A 19,983-nucleotide genomic window follows, 5' to 3' on the forward strand; every position below is an offset into this window, starting at 1 on the left:
ATGCGTTTCTCCTTCATTGTGTCGACGACAGCTTGGGCGCTAGAAATCATTCCCTCCATGTAAATTGCATCAATCATTAGATTATATGTGGAATTATTAGGCTTGATCCCCTGCCTTTATCATGTAGGAGAAGAGAGAAAGACCCTTCTTCAGCAATCCCTTATCACAAAAATGGCAAATGACAGTGGTATATGTTTTAACACCATGTTGAATCCCATCACCTTTAAAAACTTAACCGTTCGAGAAAGCTTACCTTCTTTTAAAAATGCCTTAATCAAGGCTTTTGAAGTACGAAAATCAGGCTGAAAACCTGAAGTGATCATTTTGCCCATAACCATTAACTCTTTATCAGGTCGACGAGTCGAGTAATATAAAATAACTCTTAAGTTAAAACACTGTTCGTCGAGCCTACTTTCTGGATTGTGAGACCAAGAAATACCCTTGAAAATTTAATGCTATCATGCATATTATATGTCGCAAAATGACAAATAAATGAGTGAGGCTATAGAAAATTGCTTATAGTATGAAAAACCTTTTATTTTTCATCAAATGTAATCTCTAGATGTGTAAATAACAATACTATAATTGCTTAATAAATATGTAAAAATAATTTATTACCATTTACCGAACCTCGTGCATGTTTTGTGCAATTTAAAAAAATAGTAATTTTTCTGTAATTTTTTATGTAACACATAATTTTGGTAAAAGAAACTAAGCTAAAAAATGTCGATGCCAATTAAATTAAGATTCAATTGACAATAATTGACATTTTTAATTTGTATTCGATAGCTATCTAAAAATTTCAACTAAAATCAATTTTTAGATTTTTCTTCTTTTATCCTAATTTAGCCCATCCAAATATAAGGGAGGACATAATGTTCTTTCTTTTGATCGCTTAATACCCTTCCCCCTCCCCGAGGGCGAAGCTAGAAAAGTTTTTTAGGGCGGGCCAAAATTAAATTGTAACTTTTAATAATCTATATTTTTATAAATGTTAAAGGATTAAATTAAATTTTTATAATTTTTGAGAGGGTCAAAGTGTAATTTTACCTTTATCAATAAAAAGAATAAAAACATAATTAAAAAGATTAAATGTGAATATGAACTTTTGAAATCTAACCATACAAATTCTTGGATAGAATTAATAATTATGGGTAGTAGAATAAATAAATTACAAGACTGAACAAAATTTACCAATTTTCTTTTTTTATTTTCTGGAGCAAATTTTGTTATTGTAGCCAAGATATAGGAGTTTGAAATATTTTGACTAAGAAAATAAAATGACGCACAAAGAAAATGTGATATTTATTACGTGTAGTTAGTAAATGTTAATATAAAATAAATATGATGTTAAATTTAATCTAAAATTAAAATCAAACATAAATTTGACCACTAAATAACTAGGTATTAAATTTACAATTTATCCCAATTTAAAAAGAGATTCAGACAACTCAGCACAGCTAAGCGGCCACATCAGCATTGTCTCACACCACAAATCGGAAGCTGTTCAGACACTAAGCCACGTGTCCATCTGTGATCTCTCGAGATGCGGGGCTAAATTTTCGTCTCGAAAGTCAAAATGGGAAACCCGCACATAATCTCGGGTGATGACGTGGTGATCAATTTGTGACCAATCCTTCTATCAAACCGCCCTCAATCTTTCCACTCATTTACCATCCTCGCCATCGTCCGACCAAAACGGATGACCGCAATAATATCACATGTCCACCTCATCCTAGAGTATCCCATCCACAAAGCTAACATCGCACCACGTGGCACGCACCCATCAAACCTCGGACAAACGTGAATAAATAAACCAGTTTTTGCTCACTGAAAAAAAAAAACTTCCAGTTACCAACGCTGACAGCTCTTCACTGTTCCCCCTATTATGTATTTTTAGCTCAAAGAAATGTTTGCTTTTTTGTTATCAATGTTGATGCGTATTTGCTTCGGTTAATGGATTATGTGTTCTTCGACATTGGCTGATTTCAGAAGCCGGGATTGGGTTCTTCTCATTGTATAGGTAAAGCTTAATCTCAATTTACTCTGTTTCTATGATTTTAAATTTTAATCATTCAAATGATTCAATTCCTTGTTCTTTGTACATGATCTGGGTATAATTTTAATGGGTTTTTGTTAATTTTGATTATTGAAGGGTAGTTTTTGTTAGGATTGAGGAATCAATAGAGCCGAATTACCGCCCAACTGCAGTGGTTTACTGTAAAGTTAGGAGGAATAACGGGATGGAACCTGTATGCGATTTTTGTCGAGGGGAAAGAGCAGTGGTTTACTGTAAATCGGATTCGGCTCGGCTTTGCTTGAGCTGTGATGGGTGCGTTCACTCTGCAAATTTGTTGTCATGTAGACACGTTCGTTCACTTTTGTGTGAGAAATGCAATTCTCAATCAGCAGTTGTTAGGTGTTTGGATGAGAAATTGTCTCTTTGTCAGGATTGTGATGGTAATGGCAATGGTTGCTCGAGTTTGGGGCATTGGCGAGAGGCCCTCAATTCTTATACGGATTGTCCTTCTTTGGCCGAGTTTAGAAGAATCTGGTCTTCGGTTCTTGGTGCTTCGTCTCCTGCTGTTTTTGATGTTGATTGGCCAGTCGGTGCTTCAACTGCTAACGACAATTGTTTCACTAACTGTTTGAATCAAATAGATCTAGGGGGCTCATTTGAACTGGCTGGTACAAAGTTAAATGAACTAGATTCGTGTCCTAAGCTAAAGCCTTGTATGGTTTCATCTTCTCTGATATCACCAAATGCAAATTACATCCCTTACAGTAAAGATGGAGAACCTGTTTTCTCAGAGGAGCCGAATATGCCAAAGGTATGGCTTTTGCTGCTATATTTATTTGAATTGGTGATGGAAAGTATTGATTTTGAAGTAATAGCTTGACTCTTGAATCATTCTTTGTTTAGCCGCATTTGGACTGATCTCTCTTGAATGTTTGATTTTGGCTCCTTTTGTTCCAGGGTTTTTCTGACCTCAGAGATTTCAAAGTTCCTGATGGTGATGACCTTTGTGAAGGCCTGAACATCAATGATGTTCAATTCAGCTTCAAAACTGCCAATGAGATATTTGGCGGTTCACAAGGCCAAACTAGGTACCAGTTTGAGAAGGTTGGGACAGACGGCCTAATTATGGACAAAACTTTACCGGTAATCAAATCTAATGGTCCTAGCAAGAACATGTTAGAGGTTTTCTTTTCTTTCTCTCTAATTTCAATTGCAAAATATATCTTATAAATACATCTATGGTTATATATATATTCTATTTGTTCCTTTCCACTTTCTAATCTAATTTGTAGTATTGTATGAGCATCTGAGTTGTTTTTCATAGAAAACTTAGAAAATTATCAGCTGATGCTTTGAGTTTTAAATCCTAACTTTTTGGTACTTCATCAACAGTGATGTGAGAGTGTAATAGGTAATAGGCCAAAAATCCATCTACTATATAGCTATTGTTTCTACTCAGTAATATGTTTCTGATAAAGTAAAATCTGAAACTTGAAGGCCTTGTGCAATAGAACACCATTTATTTATGTCCTAAGTGGCCTCCATTTGCAGCATTTTTTTTGAAATAATCAATTCAACGCATTTTCAACTCATAACTTGTGCAAATCGTACTTTGTAATACTACTACCTTCTGCTCTACAAATCAAACAATAATAGACATATGGTAAGGAATAATTAAGTTCATAACTAATAGGATCAAGACTCTGCTCCATGGTACTCGTGTTATTGTGTTGATAAGACATTTTACCATGTTACATGTTTATTTCTCGAGCATACTAATTGTTGCTGATGTTCTGGAGTAATTATAAACCTGAAAAACTACATAACTGTTTTCTTGTTTTATCTATGTTTCTTTATTGAAGTTGAGAAGAGATTTTAAATCACTTCATGGTTGACAAGCCAATTTGTGTATCTTAACAGGCATTACCATCGGGACAAAAGGAGTGCCTGTCTTTTCCATCCTCTCAAGTCGGTTGCTCAGCTAGTATCATGGCTACCATGATTGGCACTTCTAATTGCATGCTTATGAATCCGAGTTGTAACCAAAACATCAATCTAGGATATCCTGTTGGCCAAGTTCCTTCAAACTTAGCTCCTTCACCATCCAACATAACAGTGAAAAATAGCCCTGCTGATTTTCAAGACTGTGGATTGCCACCAGCTTTTCTAACCGGTGACTCCCATTTCCAAAATTTGGAAGCTAGTTGCCCACAAGCTAGGGATAAAGCGAAGATAAGATACAATGAAAAAAAGAAAACACGAATGTATGTTTTTCATCCCTGTTACATTGAAATTGATGTTTATCTTCTGTTTTCATGTTAATGTGATACTGAGATAACTCATTTTCTGGTTTAAAATGTTTGGAGGACACTTTCCCGAAATCAAAATTGCTCTGTTTTAATACCTGATAATCTGTAGATTAACTTCTTTTGGGATGACATTTTCTGTTGTCTTTAATAATATAGATTGCCTCTTCAACATATGAAATCATCAGTTGTAATTTGTAGGCATGATTATTGTTTTACTTTTCCTGGAACAAAACAATTAGTGTGACAAAAAAAAACAGAATACATCTCTGCATAATGATATTACTTACGTTCCCAATTTAAGATGGAAGGAGGTTGTTTTGCATTTTATTTTTCAATATTTGGTTTAAATAGCTATTAATTCACATGGTCAGGATGATGTACGACAAGTTCTTCTTCAATTGTTTTTTCATTTTCCTATTTACAGATTTGGTAAGCAAATAAGATATGCCTCCCGTAAGGCTAGGGCTGACACTAGGAAACGTGTGAAAGGCAGATTTGTGAAAGCAGGCGAAGAATATGATTATGATCCTCTCGTTGCACGGAACTTCTAAGGAGAATTATGGAATCATGCCCCTGATCATGAAGGTAAGAGATTTAATAAGATGATAATTAGTCCATCTAAAAATGTTTGTAAATAATGTTATTCATAATGGCATGATAAGCATTGAACCGAGACTCTAGCCTATTTTCAGTAAAGAAAGAAAAGGTCTACATCAATTGATAAAATAAAGAGCTTATTGTATAATACTAGGTTGAAGAAATTAAGAAATCAGTAACATTAGAGCGAAGAAAATATAAAGAAACACTGAAAGTTTAGTCATCTTCAGATTAGCCTGCTTCTTTTTGGTTTATAGGGAAAGTCCAATAGATATTCAGATAAGGACAGCTGTAGGAAACAAGTTTTCTGCTAGAAGTGATCTTATGCATAGTTTTTTTTCTTCTTTTTTTGGAAAATTTCTGTTGTTGAGTATGGCACATAGAGGTTAATCACAGTATTGACAGCATATCGCATGCACTTTCAAAGTTCAAGTCTTAACCCTTTAATTTCGTTGCTTAGGACTCAATAGCAAACAACATTATCATTTCTCTTGTTCAATATTAGGCTACAATGCAACCTTTTTATAATTTCCTCCCTTGGTGTACTTTTTAGGGTGTCATTTCCTTGTACACACACTCGACTGAAGCCTTCTCAATTGTACTTACTATTGCCGATTTACTTGGTCTTTCTTGATGATGGAGAATTGGCAGTAAACCTCCCTTAGTGTATGAAGGTGCTTTTATTTGCATTTGTTATGAGCATTATTTGGCTGCATTTCAGAAGCCTGTTTCTTATGCACAGGCCTATTGTACTGTAGGCACCTTAAATTATTTGAGTTGTGAACACTTGAGTTATAACCGAGTTCATCCCTGCCAATCTATGAACTGCCTCAGTTATGCTCATGCCATAGCTCCACATGATTTGCTACTGGGGGCTCTTAACAATAAATTATTCATGTAAAATTACTGCTTACATTACATGCTACTTTTGTATGCTTCATTAACCGCATAAACTCAACTGAGGATGTTATTCTATTGGTATATGTGTAGGAAAAATTATGAAGGTACACACATCAAGAAGTCCCAGCTGGCTTTGAAGAACGTTAAAGTAAAAAACCATTGGTGCATATTTTTTTTCTTAGACCCTTTCCTTTAGCTTTTTCCTAATCATCTATGTCGCCACTGCACAAGGCAAAACCCTTGTTGCAAGTTAATTTTGGTTAATTTTTTTATTGGTGCACAACACAAGCTCCATTCCATGTAATAAAAACATTGATCCTTGGTCATCAAATTCAAATAAGGAGTAGAATTTCGGTCACAATTTGTCCTTTTGATTTCTTTCATATTTTAAAGTACTGTATATTCTTATTCTGCCTGTTTTTTTTAGTTGCAGATGAAATGAACTATGAAGAATGGTAAAAGGGAAATTGCTTGAAGTAGCAGAGTCAGTAGCAGAAGCAAGTTGTTCCTCTCTTTAAGGCCTCTGAAGGAGGGAAAAAGTTTTTTTAAAAAAGGGAAGAGGATAGTGTACCATGTATATGCAGGAAGAAGATAATGTCGCAATATAAAACACTGTGAAGTTGTGAGGAAAAAATAAAATTAAATGTAACCTCCCCAAATTTTGTACTTTGAATCAGTACATATGCTATACAATTACTTTTTTTTTTTTTTTTTTGCTTTTAACCTCCCCTTCCCAATTGTCCAATTCTTGTCTTAGAATAGAAAAGGTCTGATGAAGGATTTTCTAGCTCCTCAACACATCTGGTATTGTTTTAGGAGGTTTTGTCGTCTTTGAAATATTATTTACTTCTGAATAAGTTGCAGAAACTAAAGAGTCTGTGATTAGAAATAGGGGTGTTTAAATTTTGGTTAAAACCGAATTAACCGACCAAACCGATCTAATTCGGTCAGAGGTTTGTTAATGATTTTTCGGAAATTTGGTTATCAGTTAATTCGGTTCGAAGTTGGGCAATTAACCAAACTTAATAATTAATATTATATATTACATGTATTAGTTAGTTCGGTTAATTTAGTCAAATGAAACATTATCAATTTATTTATTTTTATATGTTTTATATTTGTTTTAACCAAAATAAAATAAAAGCATATAAATTCCGATTAACATAAATAAATAAATTAAAATAATTAAAAAGAATCTCATCTATCCAAAAACATACTCCCTAGGATTTCAATGCATTTCCATTTAAAGTTGCATAATAATAACCAATCTATTATTACAGGTTTTATTCTTTAAATGCAATTTTTTCTGTCTAGATCAGGGTTCTGTGTGTACCCTGGTTTTGATATGGCACCATTGTTTGCAAAAGGACAGAAATTTTATTATTTCATTTTGTTAAAAGAAATGCCTTGAGAAAGGTGTTAGTAGGGTTTGAGTGATGGAGATTGAACTGGAAGGTGCAACTGAGGAGACTCTAGGTTTTATATAAGAAAATTTTTAGAGTAGAAGAGGGGTAAGGAATATTCTTTTAGGGATGTGGCCTAAGGGTCCATTTGTTTGTATTCGGGAAATGGGAGATAATACTTACTCTATTGCTTGTGAGTCAGAAAGATTGTTGAAAAGAGCAATTGAGGAAAGTCTTGGGCAATAGTGGGACATGCGATACCATTTCAGAGGTGGAAAGGGGATATTGCACTAAAGGAGGTATCCTTTGATAATTTATGATATTGGGTGCATATTGAGTTCAGGTGCATGGTCTACCTTTAGAGATGTTAACAAGGTCTAATGCTATGTGAATTGGAAGTAAAATTGGGAGGGTTATTTCTATTGAGGGCAAGGGGGTCTAGGAAAGAGTTATCTCAAGATGTGAGTTGAACTAGAAGTCAACAATCCAATTTTGGGTGCCAAAGAAAGGGAAGGATAAAATTTGGGCGTCAATTAGATATAAGAAGTTGGCAGATTTTTGTTATTACTGTGGGAGATTAGGACATGTTATTAAAATGTGTAAAGAAAATGTATTAGAGTAGGAAGGGGGTAAGGTGAGGTTTGGGACATCTATTAGAGCTATGATACAGAGAATGGGTGGAGGGGAGAGGAATTATAGCTAGAGAAGGGGATATAAGGGATAACATGGGAATGTTTGGGGTGAAAGAGGGAGCAAATAGGATGGTGTATGAGAATCAAAGTTGGGTTAAAAAGGTGGATAAAGGGAAAGCTATAATAGGGTCTGGTATTGTTAGAGATGAAGGGAAAAAAGGTTTAAGGAAGATTTTTATTGATGAAAATCAAATGGGTAGAGGTAAAGATTTAATGATTGAGAAAGCATTGGGTGTTAGCACCTTGGGGAAATTTTCTTTGGATACTATAAGGAATTTTGAGGAAAAAGACTAGTGGAAGAGGCTGGTTTGAAAGGAGAATTATTAATTTCGATGTTTGACACTTTTGATATGATAATATTTAAGATAAATTATATATATTATATTTTTTAAGGATGTTTGGATAAGCGGTGCTTTTACCTGCTGTTAGTGTAAAAACAGCGATGGCGATGGTATTAAATTTTGTAACAATACTGCACTGTGAGAAAAAAAAAGCTAAACGCACCGCACTGCCCATCCAAACCCACCTTAAGTCATTTGGTGAAAATATGGTTGAAAATTTTATCAAATATTTTCAAAAACTTGGAATATACCCAAAAACATGTTTTAAATATATTTTAGTTTATGTGAATACTTTTTAATTAATACCAAAGTGTTTTAATTAAAATATTAGAAAATATAGACTATTAAACATTTTCAAAGTGTTTCAGTTTTAAAATAGTTAATTTAAAATCATATTATTATTGAAATGTTACACTTTTACCAAATAAATATAAATATTAAAATTGATACACACTGCCATCCCATGCATTTTTAATTATACAATTTCGTTTCACCATACATCATATGGGTACGTAAACTAGTATATTATATATATTAGAACAAAATATATATGGAAACATTTTAATGTTGTACTTAATTAATTATTAATAATTTATCCTTATTTTATCCCTAATTAAAATTGAATATATTTTAATGATATATAATATACCATAATTAATCATTTTATCCTTAATTAATATTTTATTATATTTTAATTATATGTGCATGGTATAATTTATTATCATTATAAATGAAATAACACGAGTAATTTTGGATCAATCACTGGTTCACACATCAATATGCTAATAGAATTAAATTATAAATATGGATTATGCACTTAAAATGGATTTAATATCAATATTTTTATTTTATTTTATATGAAATAAAAGTACGACAATCTTTATAGTTGTATATTTTTTGTTAATGTGACATTTTAAAATTAAAAGGATACTCACTTATTATTCATTTAACAATCCTTAAAAATTAATATAAGTATTTTAATTAAGATAAAATATTTAAATTAACTAATGACAATATAAGAATCGAGGTGTTAAATTATGTAAAATTAAAGTATAGAGATTCGGTTTCAAATTTGAGTGAAATATAGGGATTAAAATTGAAATTTAACCATTCTTATATAATTTTAAATAAGTGAAAGGATTAAAGATGAAATTTGACCATAATATTTTCATATAAAAAAATGGAAAAGGGATAGCTGTCTTGAATAGAAGGCTTTAGGACCTTCCTTATACATACAAGATTATAATTTCAAAAGAAATAAGTGAAATTTCAGAAATTTTAAACTTTTTTGTTTTTATTTTATAAAATTTGAAATTTAACCTCAACTTAGGTTCACTTTTTTAAAGGATATCATGGTTTTTTAATTGTTACCGAATTATAATTTTATAATTTCAAAAACAAATAATTTTCTGTTTTAAAGATTTTTTCATATTTTATAATTTATTTAGAATTTTCGGTAAAAAAAGTCGTGAAATGATCAAATTTAATATTTTAGCTATAGTTCAGGGGTTAAATTAGATATTAAACCTTTAGTTAATGTGACATATCACATTTCCGTTGAGGCTATAACAACTGATAATGAACAAGTGACCAAAACGTTACTAATTAAAATGTAACTTTTCATAATTTAGCGGAAAAGAAAATTTCAACCCAGTTGAGTGACCTTATTTTTTGTAGGTTATCTTAATTAATTTCATCTTTCATGCTAAACAAAATCCTAAAATTTTTTTCATTACTTTTTTACACGTAATTAATTAATTGCAAATTGTACAAGCCCAATTTTTAAAAACCCGAGCCCAATTACAATACAAAACCCGAATAGCCCAACAACCCACAAGCCCAATTACAAAACCAGCCCAATACCCTAGCCCATTTTTCCCTAAAAAAATATCTGCCTAGGGTTTCAGAGACTAAAACCCTAGGCGCCGCCCCTTTGATTTTAGCCTACTGCCTTCAGCCGCCATTGCCCATGCCACCGTCGCACCTACTGCCGCCTGCTTCGAACGCCTGCAAAGAGGAAATAAGAGACAATCATAGCAATGAAATGATGACACAATTGGTTATAAAAACCCAACAATATGTAATTTTAGGGGGTTTTTTTTTCTAACAACTTTTGTAACAAAAAAAAAAAAGAAACAGACATTAACAAAAGGAAATAAAAACAAGAAAATTTGAGAGGTGATTTTCTCTCATTTCTGTTTAGTTTTTTACTCGGTTTTCGTTTATTTTTCCTTTCTTTTTGTACGTTTTTACATAGTAAAAATAAAAGAAAAAAGAAAAGCCTTACCTGTGCCGTGCCGGAGGAAGAGGAGACGAACGGTTCTCCTCGTTCTTCAGGCTTTAGGCTCGTTTTTCCGGGGATTTGGCCCTAGATCCGTGCCCTAGGGACGCTAGGCTTCGAAAAGGGACCGAAAAGATCCGATTTTGGACCTCCGGCCGCCACATACGGTGGATCTACGGCAGAGACTCGCCGGAAGCCTTGGCCTTGCCATCTCTGAAATCGGAGCCTGAGAAAGAAAAAAAGAGAGAGTTTCCTCCCTGTTTTGTAACATGATGAAGCAGTTTTTTTTTTAGCCCTTTTTTTTATATTTATATTGAGCACAAAATGGCGCCGTTTATGGCACCTCTGACCCGCGCGGTGACCCGACCCAGGGGAGGATCCGCGCGTTTTCTGTAAATGGGGTATTTGCGCGATAAGTCCCTTCGATTTTGTGGCACTTTCGGGGCAGTCTTCTGCATTTTTGCAATTTAGCCCTGAAATTTTATTTCTGTTTTATATTAGTCCCCTGAAACGCCGCGTTTGAGATTTTGGTTTATTTACTGTTTTGGTCCCTCTATGTTTGGCTCGTGTTGCAATTTAGTCTTTTTTTATTTCGATTTTGCCCAGTACTTTTGTTTTTATCCTTATTTAGTCCATCTGTTTTGTTTTTGTATTTTTATTTTTATACTTATCTATTTATTATATTTTTACATCACATTGTTATTTTTGTAATATTATTATTATTATTATTATTATTATTATTATTATTATTATTATTATCATCATCTTCACTATTGTTATTAGTATATTTATTAATATTATTGTTATTACGGTTATGTTTTTATTTATATTTATATATGTAAATTTTAGATATGTGTGTTTTATTATACTATGATTATTATAATTGCTTATATATATATATGTATATATATATATGTATTTTTAACTTATTTAATACAAATACTTATTTTTATATATATGTACATCTATATTTCGTAATCTATGTATGTATACATGCTTACGTATTCTTATATACATGCGTATTTTTTATATACTTTATAGTTATAACATATATGCATATATATATATATTATAATTTTATTCATTACTATTGTTTCATTCGTGTTAATTTATTTATCTATTTACATGCTCATTATTATTGTTTGCTTAAGTGCTTTAATTTTTATTTATTTATTTGCTTTTATTTGTTGATTTCTTTTTATCCTATTTTTGCTATCCTATTTATTTGTCTTTTCTTATTTTGCTTGTATTACTTTGTTTACATTGCATCATTATTGTTATTTTATACCTACTTTTCCTTGGATTTATCAAAAACGGAAAATTTCAAAATAAAAGTAACAATCGGTATTTGAGATCCTCGAAAGAATCGAGCCCTAACGTATTGGGTTCCGATTTTCTTTGTTGGATCTAAATAATCGAGATTACTTTTTTTAAATGAATAAAAGCTCATTATCGGGAATTCAATATGTCGTGTCCTAACGCATTGGATGTGACACGTTACTTTTCTCGGGATGAGGATAAGAAAAATAACAAAGGCAATATTCAATGTTTGGAAAGTTGAGACATTGTGCCCTAACGTATTGGGCTGCAATTTTCTCATCTGACTTGAACAATTGAATATCCCTTTTAAATTTTATCATATGAGGTTTTTTTTTTAGACAAGCAACTTTTTATATATAAGTCTCTTAAAACAAAGGATCGTATTTTAAATTTCTTTTTAATTTTCGACATTAAGATATTAAGTAATCAACTAGGTACCAATTTTGGGCGTATCGAGGGTGCTAATCCTTCCTCGTACGTAACCGACTCCCAAACCCGTTTTTCTGAATTTCATGGACCAAACTTGTTGTTTTAATAAAATCAAACCGTTTATTAAAAGCAACCACTTTTCGAGGTGATCCAATCACACCTCATAAAAAAGGATTGGTGGCGACTCCCGTTTCTTTTTTCAAAACCCAAGTCGATCCCGTTTTTCCATCAAAAAAATGGTGTCAACAGCTTGGCGACTCCACTGGGGACTTTAAATAAGAGAGTCAAGCCACAAGTTGATCACTTTTTGTCTTTTTGTCGAAAATTGAAAATTTGGTTTAAATTTACGATCCTTTCATTGCATTTCATTCTTCATTATAATGTTCATCATTGTGGTTTATAATTGCTCTGTTTGTTTAAATTTTGGTATCTTTTGCATTGCATTGTATGACCGTTGGTCACACCCTTTAAGTGGGAGTGAGAAGCTAGTCCTTCGTGAGGTTTTCACCTCCGTGCAGGATAGTGGATCGCTTTCGGGATACATCCGTACCTATGTCTTCGTGAGATTTTCATCTCCGTGCAGCCATAGGGAAATGTATTCCCCTGAACCGAACTCGATCTGTATGAGCCTATAATGGGTGAAGATCGAGGAATCTGCTGGTTCGGGTATCTTATCTCTAGAGCCAAACCGCATATAGAAGATTTTAGGAACCCACCCTAGTTAGAACCACTTCGAACCCCCAGTAGACACCTAAATAGGTGCTTTTTTATTTATTGCTTGTATTTGATTTTTATACTAACTTATTGTGTTTTGTTTGATTGCATGGCATACATGGCATTTCATCATAAAAGGCGTTGGTTCACATTCGGTTACTAGATAGAAAGCTAATCATGGAAAGTGAATTTCTTGATAAAGTGGAAGATAATGCGGTTGTCCGAATATGGTCAGAAAAAACGCAACTCGAGAAAGGAGACAGCTTGACGGAAGGGTACATGTCAGAGTTATCGGACTTCACTTATATCAATGTAACTCGAATAATTTCCGTGAGTTGAAAGAAATATGGGCCCGATGGGGACGATGAAGTCAAGCAATTGTTTTACTCTAATTATGGTGACTTGCCTTATTTGCTTGATATTAAAGTGGACGAGCATTTGTTTCAAGCTCTGGCCCAATTTTGGAATCCCGCTTATAGATGCTTTACTTTTGGGGAGATAAACTTGGTGCCTACCATAGAGGAATATACAGCCTTACTGCGTTGTCCAAGGTTTCAGGCAGATAAAGTCTATTCTAAAGCCGTCAATGTCCCTACTTTTGTGAAGAAGCTAGTGAACATCTTGGGAATGAGTGAGCAATGGGTCTCAGCGCGGGTCAAACAAAAAGGGGAAAACAAGTGTATTCCTTGGGGAAGTTTGCGTGATTTGATTTTAGCTCACCCTGATACGAAGAAAAAAGTCGATGTTTTTACTTTGAGCATTTATGGGTTGATGATTTTCCCTAAAGTGTTGGGGTATATAGACGAGGCAGTTACTAATTTGTTTGATCGACTGGACAAGAGGGTCACACCCGTTCCAGCAATTTTGGCCGAGACATTTAGATCTTTGAGTGTGTGCCGAAGCGCGAGGGAGGGAAGATTCATTAGATGTGCACAGCTCTTGTTAGTATGGTTCCACAGTCACTTCTGGAAAGTGGATAAAGTTTCTTACCGAGTATTCTCCAAGAATTATTCTCCATTGAAAGAATTAGCGGCCATACCAAGACGCGACAACATTACCGTGGAAAGATGGATAGCGATGCTTCAAAATCTCAAAGATGAAGATGTTGAATGGAAAGATCATTGGATAGTGCCCGATGAGATCTTGTATCGATCTGGGAATTTCGACTGGGTCCCTTTACTTGGGATTTGGGGAGCTGTTGGCTATGCGCCATTAATGGTATTGAAACAATATGGGTCAAGAGCAGGTTCGTCGCCACCCAAGGACTAGCTCAGTGCGAGTTTTCGTATAAAGATGATGGTTACAAGAAGAAGATTCGAGAGATGACCAATGCTTGGAGGCAAACTCATCGGATGAAACGATTTACTGTTGGAGCAATGACGACCCCCGAGTATCATGGATGGCGAAGTAAGAGGATTAATGATAACATCCCCGGGCCAAGAGAAGATTGCGTTCGATCCATAGAGGAGCATTTGCAAGTAGTTCCATCAGAATTAGAGATCATCAAACAGGACTTTGAAAAATGAAGTTTGGAATTGGAAAAGAAGATAGAGAAGCTAGAAGAGGAAAAGATGCGTTTAGGACTAGATGTTGATATCCACAAGTTGGAAGCTGAAAAGTTGAGGAAAGGGAAGAACAAGGCTGAAGAGGATATAGATAGCCTAAAACCAGATTATAAGAAGCTGCGTTTGTCACTGAGAACTTCGGGTTTAGGTAAAACATCAGAGCAATGGCGACAGGAGATCAAGGAAGAAAAGGCCAAAGCTGTTCAGTAGGAAAAGAAATTTCAAGATGCCCGAGCTCGAGAAAGTGTTTTGGAGGAAAATTTGTTAGAATGCCGAAATGAAGAAGCAAAATTAAAAGCCCATATAGCTGAGTTGGAAAGGTCGCTTCATTTGTGTCGTAGTCGTAATTCTATGATCGAGCTGAGAGCAAGTTTGAGCAAGATTGAAGAATTAAAGGAAAAGATAGAAGAACTTGAAGATGCATTGAGAAATTCTGAGTTACGAGTAGAACTTCTCGAAAGACGTAATGAACAGTACCAAGAGCAGCTCCATCATCTTCAAATTCAGATTAGAGATAGAGATTGCGTTATGGGCGAAGCTGTGACTCAAGTGCGGGAAGTGGCTGACCATCTGCAAACCTTAGCGGTTCGGTGATATACTAAGTTTGAAATATGAGTCGGAGTCAAGTCGGGGTCGAGAGTTAGCTTGGCTCCTTAAGAGGGTTAAGGCTTTGAGCATAAAGGCAAAGCCGTATATGTAATCCACTTTATGTAAAGAAATTTGTTTTCTAGTCAAGTTCTTCTAATGAAATTGAATTAGAATCAATGCCTTTCCTTTGCATTCATTCATCTGCATTGCATTTTTATCATATGCATTAAAGTTGAAAAAATAATAATAATAATAAAGAGCTCTAATTAATGACAGTTACCCTGGAAATCAACGAAGATCTGTCAACTAGATATCATTACGGCCGAAGAACCAAAGAAATGGATCAAAGACTAGAGAAATTAGAGCAATTACAAGAACAGATGCAAGCTCAGATGCAAGAAAAACTAGCCAAACTGCAGCAAGATATGGAATCATACCAAAGAGAATTATTGAATCAATTAAAACAGTTAACGGCTGGGGGGCACGATAAGGGGAAGAGCCCCGCGGTAAATTCTGGGGATGATCACGAAGACCCTGCCTACCCTCCAGGTTTCGCCTCAACTAATGTCCAGACGCAACCAGGGGTGTACCCACAGAGGGTACCTGTCACCATTAGATCCCAATACCAAGTTGGTGCCCCAGCATCGATGAACTTCCCAACAGGTTCAGGCTCTAATCCCAAGGATAATCCTATTAATCCCGTGGTTCTAGATCTCGACGGCGCGGCAGAAATAGAGAAGACAAGAGTAGACCTGCCAGAACAATTAGAAGATCGTTGTAAATGGTTAGAAGAGAAGTTTCAAGCCATGGAAAATGCCGATTACCATCGAGGAGTAGACGCTAAAGATTTGAGCCTGGTACCTGATCTGGTGCTCCCTCCTAAATTTAAAATGCCGGAGTTTGAAAAATACAACGGGACCAGTTGCCCCGAAGCCCATATCACTATGTTTTGTAGGAGGATGACGGGATACATCAACAATGACCCATTGCTGATTCATTGCTTCCAGGACAGTTTGATAGGGTCAGCGGCTAGATGGTACAACCAATTAAGTTGGGCCAACATTCATTCATGGAAGGATTTGGCGCAAGCCTTTATGAAGCAGTATAGACACGTGATGGATATAGCGCCCGATCGAATTGTATTGCAAAACATGGAAAAGAAGCCTAATGAGAGTTTCCGGCAATATGCTCAGAGATAGAGGGAAGTGGCTGCACAAGTTCAACCACCACTGTTAGAGAAAGAGATAACTATGCTTTTTATCAATACTCTAAAGGCTTCATTCCTCGACCACATGTTAGGCAGTGCCACTAAAAGCTTTTCAGACATAGTGATGTCTGCAGAAATGATAGAGAATGCCATAAGATGCGGCAAGATAGAAGCGGGAGAAAGTACTAAAAGGTCAGCACCAAGAAAAAAAGAGCATGAGATAAACAATACAAGCATATTTAACAAGGACCATTCTAACACAATCACGGTGGGACAAGCCAGGGCAGTAACCGCTAATTGGCAAGGTTCTTTGAAACAGGAATCTAATCCAAGGCCAAATGTAGAGAGACTTCAATTCACACCCATCCCAGTGACGTATAGGGAATTGTACCAGAACTTATTCGATGCACATGTGGTATCTCCATTTTACCTGAAACCAATATAACCCCCATACCCTAAGTGGTATGACGAAAACGCCCAATGCGAGTACCACGCGGGGACCAAGGGGCATTCAATTGAAAACTGTACTACATTCAAGAAGTTAGTTGAAAAACTTATCAATTTGGGGATCGTAAAGATTGGTGACTCATCAAGACCGAATGTAGCAGAGAATCCGTTGCCCAACCATGATAATAAAGGGGTGAATGCGATAACTGAGTATGGAGGAAGAAGAGTTAAAGCCAACATAGCAGAGATAAAGACCCCCCTTGAATGGGTTTGGAAACAAATGATGAAAAGAGGTCTCATCAAGCAAGGTTCAATAGAAAGGCCTGAAGGAGCAAGGAAATTTTGTGAGTTCCATGCAGAAAAAAGCCATGACATCCAAGAATGCACCGAGTTCAGAACCATGGTGCAAAACTTAATGGATAACAAAGAGTTGGAGTTTTATGAAGAGATTAAGGGACTAGAAGAAGGAGAGGTTTATGCTGCAGAAGAAGGATCTACGGGGAAAGCCCAAAAGGCTAATCACCCGGTAGTGATTATTGCAAAACCAATGAGCAGAGAATCGGGAATACAAATAGCACCAAAGGTCATAATCCAAAAACCTGTATCCTTTCCCTACAAGGATAGCAAAAAGGTTCCTTGGAATTACGACTGCAATGTAACAATCCCAGGAGAAGAGAGCTTGGTAAATGCTTCAGGAGAGGATGAAGGATTCTATACACGAAGTGGAAAATGCTATGATTAGGCAAACGCAATAGTGGAATCTGGAAAAGGAAAAGCCTTAGCGGTTGAATTGGGAAAAGCAAAAGTAGACAAAATTGAAACGCGTGTCAATCAGCCGGTAACTGAAAATGAGGCTAATGAATTTCTAAAATTCTTAAAACATAGCGAGTACAGCGTGGTAGAACAATTACATAAGCAACCGGCTCGTATCTCGATGCTTGAATTGCTCCTAAGTTCAGAGATATATCGTAATGTGCTGATTAAGGTGCTAAATGAAACTTACGTCGCTGATGATATCTCAGTGAATAAGTTGGACCGTTTGGTTAATAATATCAGTGCCGAAAATTTCATTTTCTTTAATGATGATGAAATACCGCCCGGGGGAAGAGGAGCCACCAAAGCCTTACATATCACTGCTCGCTGCGGGGAGTATACGTTAGCGGGAGTGCTAATTGATAATGGATCAGCCTTGAATGTTTTACCCCTATCTACCTTAAATAGGTTACCGGTGGATAGTTCCCACATGAAATCATGCCAGAATATAGTGAGAGCATTTGATGGTACCGAAAGGAAGGTGATGGGAAGAATAGAAATACCCCTCTTGATTGGGCCGAATACATACGAAGTGGATTTCTTAGTGATGGACATCAAGCCTTTGTATAATTGCTTATTGGGGAGACCATGGATTCATTCAGCAGGGGCGATGCCTTCATCATTGCACCAGAAGTTGAAATTAGTGACAGAAGGCCGGTTAATTACGATCGACGCTGAGGAAGACATCATTGCATCGGTAACCAGTGACGCACCATATTTGGGAACAGATGATGAGGCGATCGAATGTTCCTTTCGATCCTTAGAATTCATAAATGCGACTTCTGTTATTGAGGGAAAGAGAATCCCAATGCCCAGTATGTCTAGAGCCACGAAGATGGGATTACAAATGACAATTGGGAAAGGAGCTGTGCCTGGAAGAGGACTGGGAAGATGCCTTCAAGGAAGAATAGAGGCACCAGTGGTGAAGGACAAACAGGACCACTTTGGTTTAGGATTTAAACCAAATGCTAAGCAAAGAAGGAAAGAGTTAGAAAAAAGACAAGAGAGGAGGAAGGCGCGTTTGAACGGAGAAGAAGTTGATTGGGAACCTATGGCTTTCCCCTACATATCTAGGACCTTCGTATCGGGAGGAACTATGTATTCTGGACTGAGGACTCCGAGAAGGAAGACCACAGAGGAAATGTTAGGAAACCTGAACATCAATGCCATATTTGAAGAGGAATCTGAAGAAGGAAGTACCTCAGGCATCTATCTCTTTGAACCTGGGAGTGTTTTAAACAATTGGACTGCAGAAGAAATGCCTGAAGTTTTTAGAGTTTTCCAGAGTAATATTCAAAACATACTAATTGTTCTAAGCCTAGAGAAAATGAAAACCTTTTGTGAACTGAAATGGGCTTATATTTGAACATTGTGACTTCAATGAAATATATCTTCGCATTTTCTTTTTGAGTATATATTATTTTAAAATTCTTTTCATTCTTTCGTATGAATAGTCATCTTGGATGCTTATATTCCAAATCATTCTTTCATTTATGACCATACTAAATAAGAATCCTTAAATTCATACATTCATTGTACATTCTTTGGTACTTATAACAGGTTCCAAGATATCGATGACATGAATGACTCTACTATGAACTTTGAGAACCCTTTTGAACGAGATATGTGTTTAGAGGAATCTCAAGATTTTTAAGATAACATAGATTGCAACCTATCTCCGGACTTATTGAGGATGGTAGAGCAGGAAGGGAAACAAATCCTACCTCACGAAGAGACGATAGAGACGGTGATCCTGGAAGAGGGAAAGGTGGTGAAGATTGGCACATGCATAGCTGAAGAAGTAAAACAAGACCACATTGGATTGCTTCGAGAGTTCAAAGATGTCTTCGCATGGTCGTATCAGGATATGCCTGGCTTAAATACGGATATTGTAGTTTACCATCTTCCTATAAAGGAAGATTGCAAGCCGGTTCAGCAAAAACTACGAAGAATGAGACCTGATGTTGTATTGAAAATAAAGGAGGAGGTGCAAAAGCAATTCGATCTTTGGATTCCCGCAAGTGGTCAAATATTCGAGTGGGTAGCCAATATTGTACATCCCTAAGAAAGATGGGAAGGTGCGAATGTGTAGATTATAGAGATTTAAATAAGGCTAGCCCAAAGATAACTTTCCCTTGCAGATATCGACGCCTTGGTAGACAACACGGCGGGGCATTCACTATTTTCTTTTATGGATGGTTTCTCCGGATATAACCAAATTAAGATGCATCCCAAGATATGAAGAAAACTACATTCATAACCTTATGGGGACTTTTTGTTATAAAGTGATGCCATTTGGGTTGAAAATGCAAGGACAACGTGTCGAGGGCCATGGTAACACTGTTCCATGATATGAT

General features: G+C 35.6%; 4 protein-coding genes across 16 annotated transcripts; all 4 read left to right on the forward strand.

Annotated features, from left to right (window-relative positions):
- The first annotated feature begins 1,686 nt into the window (after positions 1 to 1,686).
- LOC105784266 (putative zinc finger protein CONSTANS-LIKE 11) lies at positions 1,687 to 6,639 on the forward strand. Of its 13 annotated transcripts, none has more exons than XR_001130427.2 (8): positions 1,688 to 2,023; positions 2,156 to 2,831; positions 2,978 to 3,202; positions 3,941 to 4,284; positions 4,754 to 4,914; positions 5,480 to 5,600; positions 5,917 to 5,988; positions 6,254 to 6,639. XR_001130427.2 is itself a non-coding variant. In XM_052626064.1 (6 exons), the coding sequence occupies exons 2-5, from the start codon at positions 2,244 to 2,246 to the stop codon at positions 4,878 to 4,880; spliced, it is 1,284 nt and encodes a 427-aa protein (XP_052482024.1). In that variant the 5' UTR covers positions 1,688 to 2,023; positions 2,156 to 2,243; the 3' UTR covers positions 4,881 to 4,914; positions 5,917 to 6,187. The 13 variants fall into 13 exon arrangements, 2 of the variants coding, with proteins under 2 accessions (XP_052482024.1, XP_052482026.1); XR_001130432.2 differs by having other exon boundaries at positions 6,260 to 6,639; XR_001130434.2 differs by having other exon boundaries at positions 5,917 to 5,974; positions 6,260 to 6,639.
- A 6,594-nt stretch (positions 6,640 to 13,233) lies between these two features.
- On the forward strand, positions 13,234 to 14,275 carry LOC128036114 (uncharacterized). The gene is made up of 2 exons (XM_052626986.1): positions 13,234 to 13,318; positions 13,434 to 14,275. Exons 1-2 carry the CDS (start codon positions 13,234 to 13,236, stop codon positions 14,273 to 14,275), a joined length of 927 nt encoding a protein of 308 aa, XP_052482946.1.
- Positions 14,276 to 15,428: 1,153 nt separating this feature from the next.
- On the forward strand, positions 15,429 to 16,358 carry LOC105775282 (uncharacterized). The gene has a single exon (XM_012597809.2). It carries the CDS (start codon positions 15,429 to 15,431, stop codon positions 16,356 to 16,358), a length of 930 nt encoding a protein of 309 aa, XP_012453263.2.
- Positions 16,359 to 16,451: 93 nt separating this feature from the next.
- Positions 16,452 to 19,691, forward strand: LOC128036115 (uncharacterized). The gene is made up of 4 exons (XM_052626988.1): positions 16,452 to 16,781; positions 16,944 to 17,495; positions 17,556 to 18,912; positions 19,360 to 19,691. Exons 1-4 carry the CDS (start codon positions 16,452 to 16,454, stop codon positions 19,689 to 19,691), a joined length of 2,571 nt encoding a protein of 856 aa, XP_052482948.1.
- Positions 19,692 to 19,983: the final 292 nt, after the last annotated feature.

Source organism: Gossypium raimondii, chromosome 13, assembly GCF_025698545.1.
Source record: "Gossypium raimondii isolate GPD5lz chromosome 13, ASM2569854v1, whole genome shotgun sequence".
Lineage (NCBI taxonomy): Eukaryota > Viridiplantae > Streptophyta > Magnoliopsida > Malvales > Malvaceae > Gossypium > Gossypium raimondii.

Coding starts and splice junctions, on each gene's coding strand:
- LOC105775282 (XM_012597809.2), top strand. CDS start 15,429: ATGACAGTTACCCTGGAAATCAACGAAGATCTGTCAACTAGATATCAT.
- LOC128036114 (XM_052626986.1), top strand. CDS start 13,234: ATGGTCAGAAAAAACGCAACTCGAGAAAGGAGACAGCTTGACGGAAGG. Junction 13,319..13,433: donor CGGACTTCACTTATATCAAT/GTAACTCGAATA, acceptor TTGATATTAAAG/TGGACGAGCATTTGTTTCAA.
- LOC128036115 (XM_052626988.1), top strand. CDS start 16,452: ATGTTAGGCAGTGCCACTAAAAGCTTTTCAGACATAGTGATGTCTGCA. Junction 16,782..16,943: donor ACTTATTCGATGCACATGTG/GTATCTCCATTT, acceptor GGGATCGTAAAG/ATTGGTGACTCATCAAGACC. Junction 18,913..19,359: donor AGTTTTTAGAGTTTTCCAGA/GTAATATTCAAA, acceptor TACCTCACGAAG/AGACGATAGAGACGGTGATC.
- LOC105784266 (XM_052626064.1), top strand. CDS start 2,244: ATGGAACCTGTATGCGATTTTTGTCGAGGGGAAAGAGCAGTGGTTTAC. Junction 2,832..2,977: donor AGGAGCCGAATATGCCAAAG/GTATGGCTTTTG, acceptor CTTTTGTTCCAG/GGTTTTTCTGACCTCAGAGA. Junction 3,203..3,940: donor CTAGCAAGAACATGTTAGAG/GTTTTCTTTTCT, acceptor GTATCTTAACAG/GCATTACCATCGGGACAAAA.